General features: G+C 40.7%; 1 protein-coding gene across 2 annotated transcripts; it reads left to right on the forward strand.

Moving 5' to 3' along the window:
- The first annotated feature begins 505 nt into the window (after nucleotides 1–505).
- mapkapk5 (MAPK activated protein kinase 5) lies at nucleotides 506–22,133 on the forward strand. Of its 2 annotated transcripts, XM_050050816.1 has the most exons (14): nucleotides 507–1,471; nucleotides 3,275–3,348; nucleotides 8,323–8,398; nucleotides 10,663–10,760; nucleotides 10,877–10,985; nucleotides 11,334–11,423; nucleotides 11,800–11,895; nucleotides 12,031–12,111; nucleotides 12,713–12,900; nucleotides 13,082–13,202; nucleotides 13,359–13,489; nucleotides 13,686–13,801; nucleotides 14,555–14,659; nucleotides 16,383–22,133. In XM_050050816.1, exons 1-14 carry the CDS (start codon nucleotides 1,436–1,438, stop codon nucleotides 16,475–16,477), a joined length of 1,416 nt encoding a protein of 471 aa, XP_049906773.1. In that variant the 5' UTR covers nucleotides 507–1,435; the 3' UTR covers nucleotides 16,478–22,133. The 2 variants fall into 2 exon arrangements, with proteins under 2 accessions (XP_049906774.1, XP_049906773.1); XM_050050817.1 differs by lacking the exon at nucleotides 11,334–11,423 and having other exon boundaries at nucleotides 506–1,471.
- Nucleotides 22,134–22,159: the final 26 nt, after the last annotated feature.

Raw genomic sequence — 22,159 nt, forward strand, 5'->3', positions numbered from 1 at the left:
TCACACATTAGCCACCCCCTTCCTCTGATAAGTAGAGAACAGTCCCTTACCTTAATTGCTGCTTTGAATTTTATGAATAGCAAAATGCAGACTTTTCCAACATACAAAGTACCTCGAACTAACTTATTTTAGTTTTTTTTATATCTTCTAATTTAATTTGTGTGTGTTATGCAACAATATTTCAGTACTACCTTACAAGTGAGCCTTACTGTTTGTGCAAAACGTTAACTGTCAATAAAGTTTCTTTTTAAAAAGAAAACTGGGGCCTTATAAGGACCCAAGGACTCAAAGGAGTCTGGCCGTTCCAAGCTTGTTTCATCGAAATTTAAAGTAATTAATCTAAAAAAATGTACTGACCAATATACGTTTTACACGTATTAGGAATATACATTTAATGATTTAAAAGGCAAAGTTTTTCCCCATAATGTCCGAATTTATGAAACGTGTCGATGATTTTTAATCAGGCGTTCAGGACGGACTGCTATTGCGTAGTGCCGACTCGGGTTGTGTATTCCCTCTGACAACCAGCTATGGGATTAGCAAAATAGACCAGAGATGTGTGTATCTACTTGGTCACCTCTGAAAATATTCTCTGTTAACCCTTTTCATCAGTGAGATGGTGTTATTTGTCAGCACGAGCGCTGATTTTTATTACGTCGTCTTGCGGAAGAATGTTAACACCTGTGGGTTTGTGTAGAGTTGGAAAACTAACTTGCCACCTCAGCTAACAAGCTAGCGCGTTAGCAGGCTCGGCTCGACGACATAATAGTCTGCTGTGCTTCTGGGAACACGGTGTGCTCGTCGTGTCAGATCAACCGAGCGCTCATCGAGGATAGTATGGATGATTTTTAGTTAATGTTAGTCCACATCACCTTTTACGGTTGCGTTTGCTGTGTAATAATCTGCCCTGACCGCGGGATGGAGTGGCACTCGCTTACTTGCTAGCAAGCTAGCAGTCCCCGGTGTTAGCAGAGCTCTGCTCTCATTGCGCTGGCTAAAAATACACCTCTTGTCCCATGCTCGGTGCGCCTCCAAAAGTGGTAGGCTAGTCCAGATTGGACTTGTCTTCGACTGTTCTGGTCAGCTTGCTCGGAGTTTGGCACTCTACATGGTCACCACAGTGAGTTTAAGACGATTGGAAGAGCGAGTCGGACCCCGAGGTTGTGAGTCCTGCTGGCCTGAGCTAAAGTCACACCGTACCGGCTGGTGGGCTTCAGGTCTCCAAGGGAAGGAAACTGGGCTTTGGCTAACCGGTGGCTGTATATCATTTTGCCCAAATGGCCTTGTCTTGTCATCAGTATTAATATAACAAGCCTTGGCTCAACCCAGGGTTGCAAGACCGAAACTTTGCGAAGGTCAGAGAAAAACGCTTTGTGTCTACTGTCAACTGTCTGAGATTGGCGAGGCAGACTTCATCTGTCCAGAGTGCAGCACCATGTCGGAGGATAACAACGCAGACAAGTTCATCAAGGTAATTTGATCATCAGATGTGAATCTTTATGCAAGTAGACGTTGCAGCAGTTTCCACTTCTGCAGTAGTAACCATCTTTGGTCTTGATTTAATGAAGCTTGATCTAAACAAGTAAAGCTGCAACCTTTTACACTGATGTCAGATATGTTACTATGTCTAAATCATTGTTGCAGAATGTCAGCTGCACACTGACTTTCCTTGCTTTATTGTTTTGTCATTTCCTTGTTTCATACAACATGATTTTCAATGATACTTCCGCCCACATGGACTTCATTGCATATTGCTGCAGTTATGTTTCCAGTGAAGGCTGCACTATAAAGAACATTTGAATCTTGCATGAGCTGTCATAAATTGATATGCCTCATGACATCTCCTGACAAGAGTTCTTGTGTAGGCTACAAATAGTAGAACTGTGAACCATGAGCAATGTGTTATGGAAAGCTTTACCCTTGTTAAACATTACTGTGGAGCTTGGCTCTGTCTGGAATGGTGACGGTCCTACAGGCAATATTCCCGTACACCCTGGCTCTGGGATTTGTTCCTGGCCTGCTCCCCTCAATGTGTCACTGCCCGAGCATTTATGCTAGCAGTAAAATGTGATCTCAAGTGGCCCCCTGCTTTCACAGTGGGTTCAGAATGTACCCAATGCTTGGTTGACTTAGGAAAACGTACTGAGAACTGCAACACATACTGGGGCCGTTATCATGAATAAAGATTAGAGGAGTAGCTAGCGAACTTTGAGCTTATCCACTTTCCCTGGTATCAAATCCTGGCACACTTCAAACCAGACCCACTATCTGCCACTGTTGGGCGTGGTGCAGTCCTTTAAAGATGTAAAGTTTATGGTGCAACACACCCAAGGGTAGTTGTAACAGCTGAGGCGCCCCGCGTCCTGCGTTACGTAATCATCATGAATCCTGATTATCATCAGACTCTTTGTGTTTACAAAGAGCAGGTTGGACTGGCCAGGACGGTGATAGGGAGGAGAAATTATGGTGCCTGTTGGCAGTGGCGCACAATTAACTGCTTTGTGCCGGCCAAGACCAATATATTCTCAGCAAAGCAGGAAAAGGTCCAGGCTAATTTAATAACTGTCTGATTTTAAGTTTGGGATTTTATAAGAGGATGGTTCCCTTAAGTTTCTTTACTCAAATACAGCACAAAGTTGCAAATACTGACAAACCAAATATGTATTCAAATACAGCACAAGTCTGATCCTAAAAACTCAATTCCACTATTTTTTAATTCAGTTGATTACCAAGGTTTTCTCCCTCCTTCTGGGACAGCATCCCATCCTTCTTTGTTAATCCTTTTACAAGCAACAGTGGCTAAACCTGCCCAGACATCTGTGTTTTATAGCAGCCAGGCTGTCTTTTCTCCAGAATAATCTGCATTAAGGATTGCCACTATAGACAAGTGATAATGGATAAGGCAGATATTACACAACCCAGAACTACGGACACAATGGGGAAGAATTTACAGCAGTGTTACTCAGTAGAAACTGACAAACTCTTTTGTGTCTCATGAATTTTGTTTAAAAATCAGATGAGAAGTCTTTATGATGCTAAACAGCTGTCTCTGTTGATACTCTAGGTACTGACAATGATCTGGAATGGTCTTTCTGGTGCATAACTCCTTTTTCTTTGTCATGGGGATGGGTGGCAGTGGGCTGGTTATTGTGCTGCATGTTAAATACTATGCTGATAACTGTGAAATGGAAAACACTCCACATCTGGACAGTTTGTTAATTGTTTTTCCTCTAACATCTGATGTTCTGTTTAATGTGGTTTCTCTCCCCGACAGGAGACGTCCATTCTAGATGAGTACAACATCAACTGGACACAGAAGCTGGGAGCTGGCATCAGTGGACCTGTCAGGTGAGTGTGAGCGAGAGTGTGCCAAAAAGTACTTTTCTCCAGTCTCCAAATGTTACCCTTTTTTTTACTGTGCTTGTGCCGCATCAGATTGATGTCTTAACTGTTGCCGCTGGACCAGTATTGCATTGATGAAACTGGGAGTACATTGTAGCGTTGCATAACCAGAGGACATCATTATGGTATCTGTTTGTGGTTGGAAAACTGTTTAATTGTGTTCCTGGTTTTGATGGAAATGGGTTCAACTGGCATTGTTTAGGAATGCAGAAATCCTACTGGGAGAAATCTGACATGCTGGGTTAAGCCCAGCTGCGAGAGCAGAGCCAGCGTCAGTTGAGATTGCTTTCTAGTTATGTTTATATGTGTAGCGTTTATTTGTGTATCGTGACTCAGAATATTCCAAAAACCCATGATAGGATCACGAGAGAGATAAATATTGATATATTGCTCAGCCCTTGCAGTGTATGACTGAACTGTAGTTATAAATATTGCTGTAGAGTCCTGTTGGTACTGCTGCAGCCACATTTTGGCACTTTAAACTTTGAATTCAAGTGTAATGTCAAAGCAGGGCTGTGCTGTGGAATGGACAAAATTTGTGACTGCTGCCAAAAAACTCCCGACATGTTACTTCTTCTGGGGTTTTATTACATCTTGTTCACTGTGACACTGTTTCACCGGCACAGTCTGACGTTATCCTTGACACATTAACACGTATTGAGAGTATGAAGGGGCCAGGTGCTTGTCATTTGACGGGGCTTTAACAGACCGGACCGACCATTAGTGTGTAACACCGGCGCAACTCATGGCTTAATATGGAGATGTTTGGCACCGGTTTTTGTTGTAGCTGGTGGGGGCCCATTTGGCTCGGACACAGTAACACATGTAACCGCAGCATCCAAGGCTTGAATCCAACCCCAAAGTTTTGTCCCTCACACCCATGAGTGGAAGAATCTAAGCCTGTTTTTGAAAGTTCTTTGTGGAAATGAATACATGTTAAGTGAGTTTATGTCTGTTTCTTTGGCTTTGACAGATTTTAGTCCTCATGTTATGGCAGCTAATCTTTTGAGAAGCTGCACTCAGTAGTGGATTCTCGTGGCTGCACGAGGGCTCATTGATAAAACTCAGCAGTTTTCTCTTATATTTGCATTCCTCTCTGCATTCTTCTCTCCAATATTTTCCACTCTAAGACACATTTCTGGAATACTAACAATAAGCAGCAATGACGTTTGAGCTGATTTACATTTAACCCAATAGAGGGATAGTTTGGATTTTTTTGAAGTGGGGTTGTATAGGGTACTTATCCATAACTGATGTATTGCATACAGCAGATTTCTGTTGGCACGCCCCAAATTTGGAGAAGTGGGCACGGAAGCTAAGCAATATACTGCTGTGGATGAGGGGCAGCAGGATAACATATTTTAGCAGCCCTAAATAAAATCTATAACAGCTTAAGTTTGTGCTATATTGAGAGTATTTTCACCTCTTTATGTCTCCCTTAGACAGCATGTTTTGACAGGGAAGATGTTAACAGCTTCAGTTCCGCATCAATGCTCTCGTCAAAGCCACCAAACTCCATTGACAAAAACAGTAATTTTAGCTCACTGAACACGAGACCTGCTGCTCTATCATTGCCCCAATAAGTTAGTTGTGTTGTTGTGCAGCTTTGATTAATCCAAACTAACCGTTTTAAACCCCAAAGTCACACAAAACCATAACCGGCAGCTCCTGTGTTCAGCGATGTTAAATTACTGTTTCTGTCAATGGAGTCTGGCATTGAAGAGAGCGATATAATGATTTCCTTTCCCCGTTGGAAATCATTGTCTGGCGGGTGGTAAAATATTAGAAATTTAGTATGTACTTCAGCTAATAATGATTCTTTTTAAGTAGCTGAAATATGTTTTGCTGCTGACCCGTGTGCAGCAGTACATTATTTAGCTTCTGTGTTGGACTCCAGTCTGCCTCTCCAGACTTGGGGCTTGCTGACCACCATCTACTGTAGGTGTAGGTAGTACACTGACTATGAATAAGTACCACAAATTACTTTTATGTCTTGTGGTGAATCTAAAGCACAGATTTAAGTCATTATTAGGCTTTGAAACTGGACTTTTTTCTGTCAGGAGAGAGAAAATGTTTGAAGACTTCACTCTGCATTGGCCTTCAACTTAAAACTGTTAATGCTATGCAGTGTCTCTTGTTTGCAGTATCTGTTATACTCAGACTTTAGCCAACAATGCTGCATTTTTTTCACCCTTTTAAACTGTCTGTGCACATGTTGACCTTTGCCCTCGTCGCCTCAGATAACCCTGCTATAATCTCTTCATAGGAATAGCCTCTGTTTGTCTTTAGATTTATTGGAAAGCACTACAGAGAGGCAGTGTCTGCTCAAACTGCTTTCTACGTCTGTTTATGTTTTGTGCAATTTCGTCTTTGCTGCCCTTCTGATTCCAGCTAGATGCAGGCTGTAATATATCAATGTGTGCCACTGATTCCTCCTGCCCATTCTGCACTTTGAAGGTTTCATGGAATCATATCTGGATCAGCCTGTTATTTCCTGACGTGTGTAGTTTTGGCCTCAAGTGACAAGAATACTGAGAAATTGACTCATCAGCCCTCTATGTAAACACACTCCTAAACTCTTGTGATTCATGCTGTTCTCCGGAACTTTTTGGGCACCTCTTACTCACCCTGACAGTTGTTTTTCTGCTTTTGTATTTCACTCTGACTCATACAGACTTCAGGCTCATACAAATCTTTTTTCTGATTCTTCTGCTCACCTCTCTGTCTCACAATACGTTCACGTCATTTTATTGTACTAGCCCCCCCTCTGTCTACCAGCTCTGTGATTCATTAGGCAGGTATTGCTTTCCAGTGAAGTGAACTTTGGCCGAAGCAGAATGTTTCTTGCAGTAATGCTTTAATAGTGTAATCTGAGTTAAAGGGCCAGAGGTTGCTGTTTAAAGTGAATATTTGAGTCCTCGCTGCTCGGATGAGGGCAAAACTAGTTCATGGGCTTTTCAGAAAATGAATTGTATATTGTGCAGTCCATATTTCATCTGTGTTCTGCTGCTGTAATACTGAAATGTAGTTTCATTTGAAACAGATGACAGACTCAGATTGCTTTTTTTGGTATTACTTTCATGAAAAAGAGGAGACAAGATTAATATGACCCACAACAAACTGTGATGTTGACAAAACACTGTTCCTAACTCTGTCAAATTTAATGTCACAGCACATATTACCTAGATTTTGTAGCTTCCTCTTGGGTGCATGCTGCTACTACCTGGTGGCTTCCTTTTTATAAAGTCCCGAACTCACCTGTGTGCTGTTACTGGCCGGGGGGCTACACGCCCAATCATGTCCCGACCACAGCAAATAAAGAAGAAAATCCAGGGCAGAGTCTTCGCAGATAAATACACAGCCACGCACCTCTAGTGGGTCGTAAGTAGTGTTGCACGGTATACCGGTACTAAAATAGTACCGCGGTACTAGAGTATTCCAAACGGTACTATACTGCATTTGGAAAATACCAATACTTTGAAACTGATTCAATTCATTAATTTAGTTAATTTATTTTACTCATTTATGCACACAAACGCCTTTCTTGTTCCTACTGGAGCACAGATTGCGCAAGTGGTGTGTATGACAACACCTGTATCAACATCCGCAGCTGGCGCACGTGAAAAAAGACAAGAGAAAGTCTGCCTCGCAAAGGGAGACAACACGAGACAACACAAACTTGGTGGAACATTTGAGTTACCAAACCGTGACGTCAGTACCGAGGTACTTACCCAACCATGATTTTTTTGGTACCGTTACACCCCTACTATTTATTGTTCTAAAGGTTTGTATCCAAAAGGACTTTTCCTTAGGAAAAGTACCGAAGAGTATCGAAAAGTATCGAAATTCATATTGGTATTGGTACCGAAACAAAGATTTTGGTATCGTGACAACACTAGTCGTAAGTGATGATTGAGAGGGATTACCTTTGTATGAGACTATACATTGTTTTTAAAGAAAATCCTACAAAGTAAAACTTTAAATAGAAATAAAAATGAACCCAATACTGAATATTTTTTACCAAAAATTGTGGGTCTCACCTTGCAACCAAGATGAATTTTAAGCAGGACATTTCACAATTGAAAAATCTACTTGTCAGGAATTTCTTTTTTTTTTTTTAAAGATTATTTTTGTGGGCTGAAATGGGGAGACAGAGAGAGAGTCGGGACTGACACGCAGCAAAGGGCTGCAAGCAGGAACCGAGCCCGCGAGGCAATGCCTCTGTACATGGGGCGCCAGCACTATCCACTACGCTACTGACGCCCCCTAATTTGGCATTTCTGTGCTGCAATACTTTTGCATTGATAACATTGGATTGCCGATGACTAAACTGATATATCAATCCGGACTAATGTATCATTACACCGCTACATGATACTGTCAGACAGAGGATTTTGTCACTAAAGGGCAACACCTGTGGCAAGGGGTTAATGGATGTCTTGAACAGTGTACCTTTTTATTGGAAAACATCGTGACCACACATCATTTGAGGAAAAAGCAGAGAGTAACAAAAAAAGCTCTCAAACTTTATTAGACCACACATTGGTACCAGCTGTGTTTTGTACTTGTGCAGACTGTCTGGCATTTTATTGAACGTTTGATGTCCTCTAAGACAAATTTGTGGTTTGTGGGTATATAAATAAAATGTACTTGACTTGATAATGATCACACTTCTTTATCATACAAACAAGAATGGTGGCAAAATGCCTGGTTTCGTATTTTATATTCAGACACAGTGATACCATTTTACAGACAAGGATCAAGAGCACATGCAGGTCCGACATCGATGACTGTTTGGTAACAAAAGCCCTGCCACACTGCAGAAACTACATGATTAAGTCTTTGCATACACACTCACATCTGTGACACAGATCGGGTTATCTTGGGATGTTTGTTTACTCTTGTTTTCTTCCTGTTCAGAGTTTGTGTGAAGAAATCATCTCAGGAACGCTTGGCCCTGAAGATCCTCATTGATCGCCCCAAAGCCAGGAATGAGGTTAGAGGAAACACTGTTGTGGTTTTTGATGAATGCCTGTTGTGTGTTGACTGTGGCTGTATCAATATGCTTTGTTCTGTCTGCCTGCCTGTTATCAGCCTCTATTCATTCCTGTTTTTCTTTCCTCATCAATTTGTCTCCTGTGCCTCCTCTGTCGGTCTGTACAGACGTCTTTGTCCGTAACAATGTCTTCCTGTGGTGAACACTATGTCTAGCAGCCCCTCCATGTCATTAGCAGCCTTCTGTTTTGATCGAGCAGCTTTTACAGCGGTTAAGCAGCGAGACATGCAGTCAAAACAAGCAACACAGATTTGCTTCACACACAAGCTGCTGAACTGTGAAAGCTGTCACTGAGAAGCAAATGCAGATTAGATTATTACCACCAAACAAAGTATTCTTCAGCCACTTCTATCATCTTTTGAATGAGGGTGTACCTCGGATGCTATATTCAAAGGCAGCGGTTTTGTTTGTATGCATAATAATGATCAGCTCAGTTTACATGTTTGGTAACACTGTCTTTGCCTGTCTTGCAATTTGCGATGTATTAAGTCTTAGCAACATAATTTGCCGTTACAATCGTAGAATCTGTTGGAAACAGTTCATAAGGCAGATTTTTGTCAGGTCAAACATGACTTGATGAAGGTAAACACAAAGTAAACAAGGCTTTCACGTTTACAGGAAGCAATAAAATGTTACAAGGAGTAATGCACATAGCTCGGAGAGTGGGTAACTGAATTTCTGGTACAGCTTGACTACACAGGAGATGTTTTTGCATGCTTAGAGTTTATTTGTTTCCTGTTTTACATGTGCAACAACAGTGATCTGACGCCAAAACATGGGTGACCTGCACTCAGAACTGTGCCTGATCGTGTCCTGTGTAGACACAGACAGAGAACTGAAGCTGCTTTCACTGCACGGGCTGTGTAGACGTTGTGTCAGGGTTTGGCGATTTAACAAGTACACGGTGAAACCACAGAAATGAGCTGGGATTCTCTCTGTAGTTACTGAGGCATCACTTTACTGTCTGTTGTTGTATCGACCCCTTTTGGGTAATGTCAAGTTAAATAGCAGGGCTTTGTTATGGTAATATTAGAACTGAATTTACAGTGCCACCACACGTATTGATATCAGGATATAAAAGTTCCTATTTCATGGTTGAATAGCTAAGGACTAGTGACACAGCTAAGCACTCATTCACCGAATTACATTCTCAAATTAAACACTTTAAAGTTCCTTTGAATATTTAATAGTTAGCCTACTATTCCAAATATTTATCAGCTCCTTTTTTGAAACCCCACATGAACCACATGGCATAAATTAGATCCACCACACAGCACTTATTTAAAAAGAAAATATGTCACTTTTAAAGCTGACTTGCCTTTTACTTTTTCCAAAACAGTGAAGAAGAACATCAGACAAACTCCACGGAGAACAATGAGGGCAAAACATCATCGCCAGACCAAATACTGTTTTCCAGCTCAGCTAAAACACAGAAACAGAGAATGCGTCAGAACGTTTGTGTGTCGTTCACTACCAAGCCTCTTTGTAACTGATAGCCTTCTGTCAACGTTCTCTTCACGTCACCTGTTCAGCTGACTTCAGTTTACATAACAGACACTTGACTCTCCTGCTGATATTACAGACATGTGAAGTAGCCACAGACACTTGCCTTATTCATGGACTTGGAGCAGTGCCCTGCTACCAAATGAATTTCAGGGAAACACTGGAATGGATATTTGCCATTATTTTTGGCATTGCATTTTATTTTTTGGCCTAGTGTGGGTCACCAGTCCTGTACAATTATAGGGCAAACACTGCAAGGCATGACAGTGACAGCGAGCCAGCATGAACAATACTAGGATGCCCACACTGAAGCAGCAAAATGGAATTCAGCCATCTTTGATTTAATATTCACACCTACCTGTGCTTTTCTTTCAGTGACAGAGTGACATGTCAAAAGGTCTATCGTTACCCTTCTTGCTATCCTCTATTTCTTGGCTTGCACAATTTGCAATTAGATATCATCTAGACATCCTGAACGACATGAAACAGTGATGAAAAACAGCTTCATAGACACAAGCCGCTGTGTCATCTTTATTTTATTTTTATCACTTGTGGACAGAGAAGGGCCCTCATTCAACACCAGAACTTCAGGACAAAAAGATTAATTTTCTCAGGGTGGGGTGCTCTTTTATGTTGTTGTCATTTTGCCTGGTTTTAAAATGAATTACTACATACAGGGTGTCTGATTCTCCTCTACGCAGGTGCGTCTCCATATGATGTGTGCCAACCACCCAAACATAGTGCAAATCCTGGAGGTTTACGCCAACAGTGTCCAGTTCCCGCATGAGTCCAGCCCGAGGTAAAGAGCTCAATGTGTGAGAATTTGTTTGTGTAGAATTACAGTTATTTAAATCCGTCTCCTCTCTTCAGCTCTTTCCTTTGACACATCCACACCACCTCTCTTGTTTCTTACAGAGCGAGGCTCCTCATCGTTATGGAGATGATGGAGGGTGGTGAGCTGTTCCACAGAATCAGTCAGCACAGGCACTTTACTGAAAAAATGGCCAGTCAGGTCACCAAACAGGTAAGTGAAGACACATGCAAATACAGATGGTTTGTTTTATGTCCTCTGTAATTTTCTAGATATTTAATTTTGGTCAGTCAGTCTGTCTTTGTCCACTAGTGTCTGTCCGCGTGTTTCTTTGTGTGTAACGGCCTCCCCATGTCATTAGCAGCCCCCCTGTTTGGCCAAAGCAGCATGAGGCAGTTGAAAAGTGAGACTTGTGGTTAAAAGAAGCAACACACACACCAGCTCAAATCAATTGTTTTTTAAAGGCTGTTTTGACAAACACACACACACACACACACACACACACACACACACACACACACAGAGAGTGGCGACTCAGTCAGATGTCTCTTCCCACTCTAGATCAGTCAAGCCTTGGAACATTGTCACTCCCTAAATATTGCACATCGTGACCTGAAGCCAGAGAACCTGCTCTTTAAGGATAACTCTCTGGTAAGTCGCTGAAGTTGCAGACACAAATATGCAGTTTTAAAATTGCACCAATACTAATGCTTTTGCTTCAAAGGAAAATAAACTTTGCTGGACTGTAAGGCTGCAGCTTTACTTTTTGAGACACTGAAAAATTACTGGCTGTATTTGGCACAAAATGGTCAAGATACTGTGAAGCATTTGGAAATATCCAACTTACATTTTCAGTCCTAGATTTCAAAATCCACCCTAACTCTGAAGCACCTTCAGCAATCTCTCTGTAACCTGAATATATTCCTTTTTAAAACATTTTGTCAAGTGAAACTCAGCCAGAAATTTGTTTCTATGCTCACTCCATGTTCACATTTCTCACTCTGTGAGTCTTTGTTTCTTTCCACAGGATGCACCTGTGAAGTTGTGTGACTTTGGCTTTGCCAAAATTGATCAAGGAGACTTGATGACCCCTCAGTTCACTCCCTACTACGTAGCACCTCAGGTAACAAGCAAGCAAACATAGAGGTCATCCAGAAATACTTGTTAAATGTACACACATCAGTCTTAAATGTTAAATGATGTTGAAAGCTGATGCATATTTCCATGTTGTATCCCTTCTGCTGTGATTTCTGTCCAGGTACTTGAGGCTCAAAGAAGACACCAGAAGGAAAAGTCTGGAATTATACCTACCTCACCCACTCCTTATACTTATAACAAGGTGAGACCCAAACCAACTTAACATGTTACAGATTTAGAAAGAATTCACGCTGAAATAAAGCTGCTTTTTAACAATGAGATCGATAAGTCAGAGTTTACAGTAAACCTGGGTACAGATACTTGTCACGTTGGCTCAAATTAGTTATTTATGGTATCAAAGTTTGAGGTTTTTAGCCTTTCAAATGATGATCAATAAGCGTAGACTCGTAAATCATCCTTCAAATCTGTCGAAAACTCCGCTGGACAAATGCAAATGTGTAAATTCTTTATATTTTAATGAAATTTCAACACTTGATACAAACTGTCACCTTGATGTCAAAGTGTTGATACCTGTATTAGCCTAATTTAATTAGAGAAAAACATTTTAAGTAAAATTAATGACTAAAAGTTGACTAAAATGTAACTAAATCTAATAAGCATTTTCATGTAAAGACTAAGACTAAATCAAAAATAGCTGCCAATATTAACATTGCTGTTGAACAAAGCATTTTGACTTCTTACGGCAAGTATTTGTCCTCGGATACCACAACTGAATATCTGCTGTTTATAATATGAAAATGTTTTTACATAAATGTTTCTTTTCTTTTTCTACCCTTGTTTAGAGCTGTGACTTGTGGTCTCTCGGTGTGATCATCTACGTGATGCTGTGTGGCTACCCTCCGTTCTACTCTAAGCACCACAGTCGCACCATCCCGAAGGACATGAGGAAGAAGATCATGACGGGCAGCTTTGACTTCCCTGAAGATGAGTGGAGCCAGATCTCTGAGATGGCCAAGGACATCGTACGCAAGTGAGTCTTTTTCTTTTCCCCTGCTCTCATCTTAGTAACTCAAACATCTCCATTCTAACTGCTCAATTATGGGCCTCCTTTTCTCCCACTTACATTTTGCCATGCCTCTGCGCACTTCTCCACTCATGCTTCTTCTGTCCAATAATTTGTCCTGCCTTCTCTCCTCGTCTGCCCCCTGCAGGCTGCTGAAGGTAAAGCCAGAGGAGAGGCTGACAATTGAAGGTGTCTTGGCTCACCCTTGGCTCAACTGCACCGAGGCCCTAGATAACGTGCTGCCGTCCGCCCAGATGATGATGGACAAAGTGAGTAAGAAGTTAAAAGTGCAATAGGTTGCACTGCACCAGTGTTGTACAGTCCTGCTGCTGTTCCTGGATAAACGGACCAGCTTACTTAGTATAACATATAGCATATTGGCGTCCTTTTCCATCTTTTCTTACCGTCTGTCCTCTCCCCTCCAGGCGGTGGTTGCAGGTATCCAGCAGGCCCACGCTGAGCAGCTGGCCAACATGAGAATTCAGGATCTGAACGTCAGCCTGAAGCCCTTAAACTCTGTCAACAACCCAATCCTCAGGAAGCGGAAACTACTAGGGTATGACTGCTTTTGTTGAAGTCCTTGCATCAATCTGTCCTATCAACCTTTCTAAACTAAAGTCTGTTTCTCCTTAGTTACTTTTATTCTAATAGGATCTCTGATTGTTCATATAATGTTATTATGTATTTTGGGGCCCTTGTATTTGATAAGATATTAAAGTTTGGTCTGAAATGTGTTTTGGTGTCTGTTGCAGCCCCAAGCCCAGTGATAGTTTCTTCATTCACGACCCAGAGAACGGAGGAGAAGACTCCAACGTAGCCCTGGAAAAATTACGAGATGTCATTGCACAGTGTATACTACCACAAGCTGGTCAGGAAACACACACTGCCATTAAATTTTAATGAATTAAACAGATGTGCAACCAGCATTTCAATGAAGAAATAACCAGGGTGTCTGCAGGACCTTTAAGTTTTCAATGTAATAAATATTAGGCTGTAAAAGCCATGACATAGTCTTAAATTTGAATTGCCACAAACATCTTATCTAATTTAATTTACCCACCTTTTAATTTCTTTTTGTCAAAATGATTCAAACTCTTGTGCGGAAGTTCACATTTCTGTTACAAATCTCTAAACCTACCACTGAATCTTAAACTGTCCTCTGTCTTTATACTTGCACCTACCACTTTACTTCACTTTAATAACCTCATACCTATATAAAACCTACCTCTGCATGCGACCACATGTATATACTTACCCTTACATTTACCTGCAATGTTTGAATGTCTTTTAATTTAGTCAAAAATATCTTGAAAAGGTCTTAAAAGTTAACTTTAAGTGTCTGATCCAGTTACACATAATTTGTACACTGTATATATTGTCTATATACAGCACACCACAGACAACATATTTTCATTGCTATTACAGTATTGTTTTCTTTTCAGTCATTTCTATTAAACTGAGAAGTATTTTGCCAGCTGGAGATTAAAACAAAACAATGAAAGTGCTGGTGTGCACAGGAAATAGATGATCAGTTATTAGAAATGTTCTGTTTTTCCCAAATTGAATGGGCTATCAGTGTAAGACACCTGTAATGCTGAGATAGTCCCTCATGTTTGTCCAGGAGAGAACGAGGACGAGAAGCTGAATGAAGTGATGTATGAAGCCTGGAGGTTCAACAGAGACTGTAAACTGCTGAGAGACGGCCTGCAGGGGCTCAGCTGGGATGGTCAGTGCCATTTTATTTTAATCTGTATCTGGCAAATACTGTTCTAATTTTCTTTTGTATCAAACAATTGAAAGCAAAGGGGTGGTTTTACCTTTTTTTAAAACCTAGAAAAAGCTGTGGTTTATATCCGGCCTGTTCGCTTCATCTGCCTGCCAAAAGAAAATTGTCTCAGTTACAGACACAGCTCGGTTCTCCATATCAACAAATACATATGCAAGACCAAACGTTACATTGCAGTTCAAATAGAAACTGCAGATGGACATCAGTTTATAGCTAAATCTGGCATAAATCATCTCTTCTCATTTTTAGATTAATGTTTTTAGTGCATGGTCCTTATTTTAAAGAGGACTAATAAGAATGGTTGAGGACTGATGGATTATCAGTAGAGCTGAAACGACCAGGTCAGTTGATTCATTGTTTTAGGCAAAAAAGCCAAACATTACTTGGTTGCGATCTGTCAAATGTGAGGATCAGCAGCTTTTCTTTGTCTTATGAGATAGTAGTCTGAGTGGGCGGAAGTTCCCTGCATAGATCAGCCTCTCATTGGGCGGAACGAGCCACCCTGCATAGATCAGCCTCTCATTGGGCGGAACGAGCCACCCGCTGAAGTGCCGCCCTACCACCTCCGGTTGTGTAGCAGTTTTCAACCGTTTTTCAACCGCGTCCTGTAGGCGATATTTTTGTGGGCGTGTTACACCAAAACCTGTGTCCCCCCGGCAATATTTTTGCAAGCGCACCGTTGCTGTGGCACCACCCAGAACGACTGTGGTTGGTTGAAAGAAATACAAGCAGCTGGGGCGTTTTTTTCTCCAATCTTAAAGTGAGAGTCAGCCCAGCCAGACCTTTCTTTTCTTGAGAAAGGTCTGGTGAGCGAGACTAATGAGATAGTAAATTGAATCTTTTTAGGTTTGAGACTAAACAAGAAATTACAAGGTGTTACCTTTGTATTATGTGAAACCCTTTTTACATCCTTTTTTATATCTTGAAGAGCAAACAGTAGGGATGCACCATTTTATAGGCCAAACATCAGTACTGGCTGATATTCGCCTTGTTAAGAGCCATCAGCCTATCAGCAAATAAGAAGATATTTACCAGTGGCGGTGGCCAGGAGTGTTCTTCTGTTGTGTCACGTCAATTTTGTGCAGGCTAAACAGCAGAGCTCGAGACTAACAGCATCCCGTTATCCCAGGGAATAGGAAACATGTTTGGGAGAAACAGAGATCTTTCATGGGAGGCCTTTGGGACGAAAAGACAAAGTGTAAGTGTAATGTGTAATGAAGGGCGGAATGACTTTATAATAGTTCAGCACAAAAGGAGGAATAAATATCAACAAGACAAAATAAATAACAGCAAAAAACATTGGGATTGGTACCAGCTATTGGTCAAATTCTTATTTTAAACATTGGTATCAGCATCAGCCCAGAATTTTACACTTGTTGCATCCCTACCAAACATTTAAATGAGAAAAATGGCAGAATCAATCAATAATTTAAATAACTTTATAGCCCTAATTATTAAAAACAAAACTAACAGTCTAATAGTCGCTGTGGTTAAAGCCTAATAGAACACAGATTAAAAGTAAAAGACAAAAGATAGGTTAGTTTGAATTAGTTAAGAAGTACAGTCTTGGTCTCTTCACCAGTTAAAAACATCACTTACACATGTATTGGTAAGTTTTCACTGTGTAAGTTGTTGTTCTTAACCACCAGCTCTTTCCTTGCAGGACGATCCTTCTCCGATAAAGTCGACCGTTTGAAGTTGGCTGAAATAGTGAAACAGGCCATTGAAGAGAAGACAAATCTCCAAGAATCTCATTAGCAAGTGCTGTCTTTCTATCTTCTTTTTATATTGTTTATTATGACCCTTTTTAACCCATATCTGTAAAGAGGCTTTTTTATGTAAAATGATGCGCTAATTATTCTTCTTTTTTTTTTTCTTTTTTTTTTTTTTTTCATGAATTTCACTTGCAAGAAATATTGTACAGCTGTAGATATATTTCAAAGAGGACTCATTGGTACTATAATTTTTTTTTAAATGGACACTTGCAAAGAACATTGAGAAAAAAAACAACTATATTTTCATTTTTGCAAAAAAAACAAAGAAAAAAGAGAAAAGAAGAGAAAAAATCAGTTAAAGAAATTATTTTCTGGGAGGGAATTTTTATTAGCTGCTTGTCCGAGGCGTCACGTGTTTTATCCCAGTTATTTGATTTTATTCTGTTTTATTTTCTTTCTCCTAAGAATTTTATTTATTTAAACGAAATTATTTTATACCTTTCTTGTAGCCTGGCAGTGGGCTCTAAAGCCGAGAGAAGTTGTCTGTGGTGTGATTTTGTTCTTCCACACACTCTGATTCCCAGACTGCGTTTCACTTATATGAATCTTTGTTTTTGTGTAACGTTCCCTTGAACTTTTGGTTGTGTCGAGGCAGAATGGACATGGAGGTAAAAGAAAGTGTCATGAAAAAAGACAAATGCAGCCCGAAATTCATTTTGTCACAATCCTTTTTTGAAAAAAAAAAGCTTATAAGAGATAACACTAAATCGATCGAAGCAGACGGAATAGGCATGAACAGTGAAAAACATCTTGACATATAGCCCACTTGCTAGCCTTTTTGGTACTTTAAACTTTCTCACGGCCTTCTGCAGAAGACGGAGATGGTTGAAAGCTCCAGTTGAGTTCAGGACTTTATTGTCAAACTGTTTCCTGAGTCAAGAATGAACTTTCAGGATAAACTAGATCTATGTACGTTTTGCAAGCTGAGTTCAACTCACACACATGAAGTGATGATAGTGTGTCAGCTCCTTACGTTTGTGTTTGTCAGGTAAAATGAAGTAAATTATTTTATATAAAGGCTTTTTTTATCCTCATTTCTGATGTGATTTTGAAAGGTCTTAAAGGGACAGTTCACCCCAAAGTTGAAAATACATATTTTTCCTCTTACCTGTAGTGCTGTTTATCAGTCTAGACTGTTTTGGTGTGAGTTGCAGAGTGTTGGAGATATCTGCCTTCTCTTGAATATAAAAAACTCAACAGCAATGTCTCTTTCCAGAAATCATAATGCGATTACTCAAGATAATCCACAGACCTTGTTGTGAGCAGTTTCATGTTGGAACTATTTTCTGCCTACCAAAGTATACCCGGCAACTGTATCACAGCGTAGAGGGTGATGGACAAGATGCTCGTGCTTGTGACGGCGCGAGATCTAAACATTAATGACATCCTCCGCAACTGAGCTGTAATGTTACACGCTTCCTTCTGCGCGGTGATGTGGTTGTCAGTTGTAGAAAGAAAATAGTTCCTACATGAAACTGCTCACGTCAAGGTCTGTGGATTTACTTTGAGTAACTGAGTCATGATCTCTGGAAAGAGACATTGCTGTTGAGTTTTTCAAAAGCATGTTGTGGCCCTTTGAGCACCACGTGCTGAGTGCCACTTGGTTCTATTATATTCGAGAGAAGGCAGACATCTCTGCGGCTGATATCTCCAACACTCAGCAACTCACACCAAAACAGTCTAGATCAGTGGTCCCCAAATGGTGGGTTGCGGTCCAAAAGTGGGTCACGGGTGTCATTTTGAAGAGCTATTTCCTGCTGAAAAGTGAGTGACTAACCGACAGAAACAGAAAACTACCTAGAAAGCATTGCCAAATGCAATTGTTGATGCTGAATCTATTAAACTGCGTGGACCTTGAACCAATGACTGAAGAGAAATCTGGACCCCCTGGCTGGACCAGTCGGGAACCACTGATCTAGACTGATGAGTAGCACTACAGGTAAAAGGAGATGAACTGTCCCTTAAATTCAGTCTTCAGTTAAAGTGGTTGAGCTGCTTTGATGTAAAGTTGTATGTACTGGAATTCAGACCAGAGTCCGTTAACATTTAAGTCATTTTACAGTGACAGTGCTTGCTACTTGAGCCGACAGAAACACAACAACACTGGGCATTTTTTGGTGCAATGCAGTCGACGTCTGTATGACAGGAGAGATCAGTAGAAAGGATTCAGCGTCCATTAACAGGTCCATTTCATAAAACTTGCAGTGCTACTGAATGTGCAATAGGGCAATAATTTAATCAAGTATTCATAGTGCATGCATTTACATGGTAGTGAGATGTATCAATCTGTCAGTATTACTGCTGTCGTTTCAGTGGTCTGAATACCAGCAAATGCTCCCTCCCTCCGCTCATCCTTTAGTTGTAATTAATGTCATTGATCAGCCAGAGTGAGATTTCCGCTGCACCGTTTTGCTCTCGTGCTCCAGTCATATCTGTTATTATTTCTTCAGAGGGGTTGAAAGAAGGGATTCATGTTCAGGTGTTTAAACGAGGCCGTGTTGAGTCAACAGAGCGGGGTTAAGATGGCTCAGAGTGCAAATTCTCTTGTTCAGTGCCTGAATAGTTCTTCAGTAATTTTTCTTTTATAATCAAATTCCCCTTTGATGATGTCTTAGCTTTATACGGAACAAATTTTCATGTCAGGATTACTGCATCAACCCCTTTTGACCTTAATGAAAAGATATATATTGTTGCTGTTCATTGAAAAATTCTTCTCCAATGTTGAGATGAACTAAAGGATCAGGTGTTCACATTTAAGTTGGCATGTTGAAGACGCAGGACTGACAATGTGTAAGCTGTTTTTTCCACACCATTTGTAACTAACATGAAGGAAAACTATTTCTGATTTAGATTTGGCTTCAAAACTATAATTTAAGCAAAGGCAATCATTACTAGCATGATTCTGAGAGATCATTCTGACGGTCCGTCTTAAAATCGTAACGATAAGAAGTGTTTGAAAAGGCCTTATTATTGCATGGCTAAGTTTTACGCTCCAATGTGCCTTGTTGATGGGGCGCTATCTTCATCCTTTACTGCTCCTATCAGTAAGAATGAATGACAGGATGAAGGGGAGACTCAGAATCATTGTGAGTAGTGATTGATGTTTGTCCTTTTGGCTGTGATTTGCTTTCATGTTTCCATGTGACGAAATTAAGGCGCTCATTCCACAAAGCGGCGTCTTGGTTTGGCAACATTTTGTTGAAATTCATGTATTATAGTTATATATTTTCTGGGGAAAGAAATTGGGCTTGTGTCTTAAGATAACCCTTTATCTCAGTGCGGACATTAAAGGAATATTTCACCATTTTGGGAAATAGGCTTATTTGCTTTCATGCCCAGCTTTCTTGGTTAGCTTAGCTGAGCATAAAGACTGGACACAGCTGGCTTGGCTTGGTCCAACTGCAACAAAAACCACCTACCAGCACCTCTAAATCTCACTGATTAACACATTTAACACGTTTGTTTAATCCTGTACAAAAAAAATGAAAGCGTAAAATCGACAATCCGCCATTTAATGGGGTAAAAAGGCCATGGATGTATTAGAGAGCTGGATATAGCTCTGCCACTTGCTTCCAATTCCACCCAGAGGCCACGTGCAGTATTGCAGCCCCAAAAAGCATTCTCCCCACAGACCACTATTTTAAAAGAGACGTCTGTGAAACTGTTTATGGGACACTTCGAACTGCTAACAAGGGCAGTTATGATTCTGTTATCAGTTTTTGATCGATTGTAAAACTTAACTTGAGCTGAGAAAAGTGATTTAAAAATCTGGATGCCACCACAATTTTAAGTTTATGGCATAATGCAGGAACTCACACACATTCAGAAGCCCACATACCTAAAAGTTTTTTGCTATGTGCACCAGGCGAGCTGTCTCATTGGACTGAATAGGTGCCATCTTTGGGTCCAGAATGTGGATCTAACAATACATCCATGAACCAGTTGCAGGTTTACTTTTCCGACGATGGTGAAGACACCCTAATTAGGCGTACTCTGCCTCTGATTAGCTTACCCTAATATTCTTACCCTAACCCATGGGTGTATTACAGAACGGGTCTACTGAGCCCAGTCCCAGAGGTCCAAGGCCTCAGGGGGCCCCTAAACCAGAGCCTGTGCATGAAATCAGATATTATCTTATGCCCGAAACCTAACCAATCTCACTCCTCATGTCTAAACCTAACCAGCCCAACCATGAAAGGCAATAAGAACAACCCAATCAGAGGGAGAGTAGGGTGCGCCATGCCTTTACCACTCTGTGAACCAAGCATAGTTCCTAGAGTCTCCACTGATTGCCTGGCAACAGCTCCCAGTCATACAGATGAGCACTACTTAATATATATATATGAGATATGTTATATCTCATTTACTCTGTACAAATTAATTAGTGAGTTTTCTAAGTGCTGGTACTTTTTATAATTAACGGACAAATATGGAAGTGATATCAATCGCTCTCATGTCCGCCAGAAAGTAAATTAAGCGTAGCCCAAAATGTCGAACTTTTGCTTTTATGTGCAGCAGTCAGGTTTGTTTTTCGTTTAATGTTGGCTCGTACATCAGTAACGCAGAATCAGCAGAGCTTCTCACTTAAAGTGGAACCTCATGCTACTGTTTTTTTATGTTGACCTTTTCTGTGTGGATGTGTGACAGTGTAATTAATTTGTGTACGCTTTTTGTGTGTGTGTCTGGTTCAGTGTGTTTGCTGGACCTACTTTGTATTACTGGAGGCCTATCAATGAATCAGAGCTGCTTCCTTTTAAATCTCCTTTCCACCCACAAATAACAGAATTTATATCCTCTGCTACCCGAGTGAGCATTACTGATGAAGGGGTAGTGTATTTATTAGCATTTTGTACTGTAAAGTCGAGGCATGTAACTTGATACTGACGCTCCTAACAATAAAAAACCCCCGAGGGAAGAATCCAGTCATGCTCAGACACCATGTACCTGCTATGTGCTGCTCAGTCTGGCTCAGTGTTACTTAAAATCCCAGAGGGGCAGTTGGTTTGGAAGATGCTACCTCCCTCCCCTGCATTCTTCTACTGAGTAGTTGCTGCTGCAGGATGCCCTCAGACTGACATTCAGGATAACCCAGCTTTGGACATATTTCACAAATATTAAATAGCTTCCACTAGTCACTTCCTGTTTCTTATCTGCTCTGCGAAGAGAGACCAGATTTCAGATTTTTATACGAGCAAAACAAGCTAGACTTCTTGCATGGATGCTGACTGAGGATAAATAACTCTTTTTTTAACCAGCTCATTATAAATGACCTGAAAGGCAGAAATGGTTTAGTCAGCACTTACGACTCTTGATAAATACCAGTTGCTTCCGTTTCCTCTGCTGTATGTGTGCTCGTAAAGTACGGAGAGGTGGGTTTTATATATTTTGAGCCATTCCTGTTTATGTTGGTAAGTGAGGAAGAAGTGTTGAGGAAAGGAAATCATTTCAAGGTTCAGAGCCTTTTCTCTGCTTTAAAGATCTGTTTCTTTTTTTTCCCCTCTGGTCTGGCAGTTATGTAGCATGTACCTGAATCCCTCATCAAAGACTTGCTGTATTTCCATCTATTTTTCTGCCCTTTATGTCTTTGGAACATCATCAACATGCTGACTTTGTAATAAAGGAATTCTCTGACTTTTGAACATGGTGTGTATTTTTGAGTATTTTT

Source organism: Epinephelus moara, chromosome 8 (genome assembly GCF_006386435.1).
Source record: "Epinephelus moara isolate mb chromosome 8, YSFRI_EMoa_1.0, whole genome shotgun sequence".
Lineage (NCBI taxonomy): Eukaryota > Metazoa > Chordata > Actinopteri > Perciformes > Serranidae > Epinephelus > Epinephelus moara.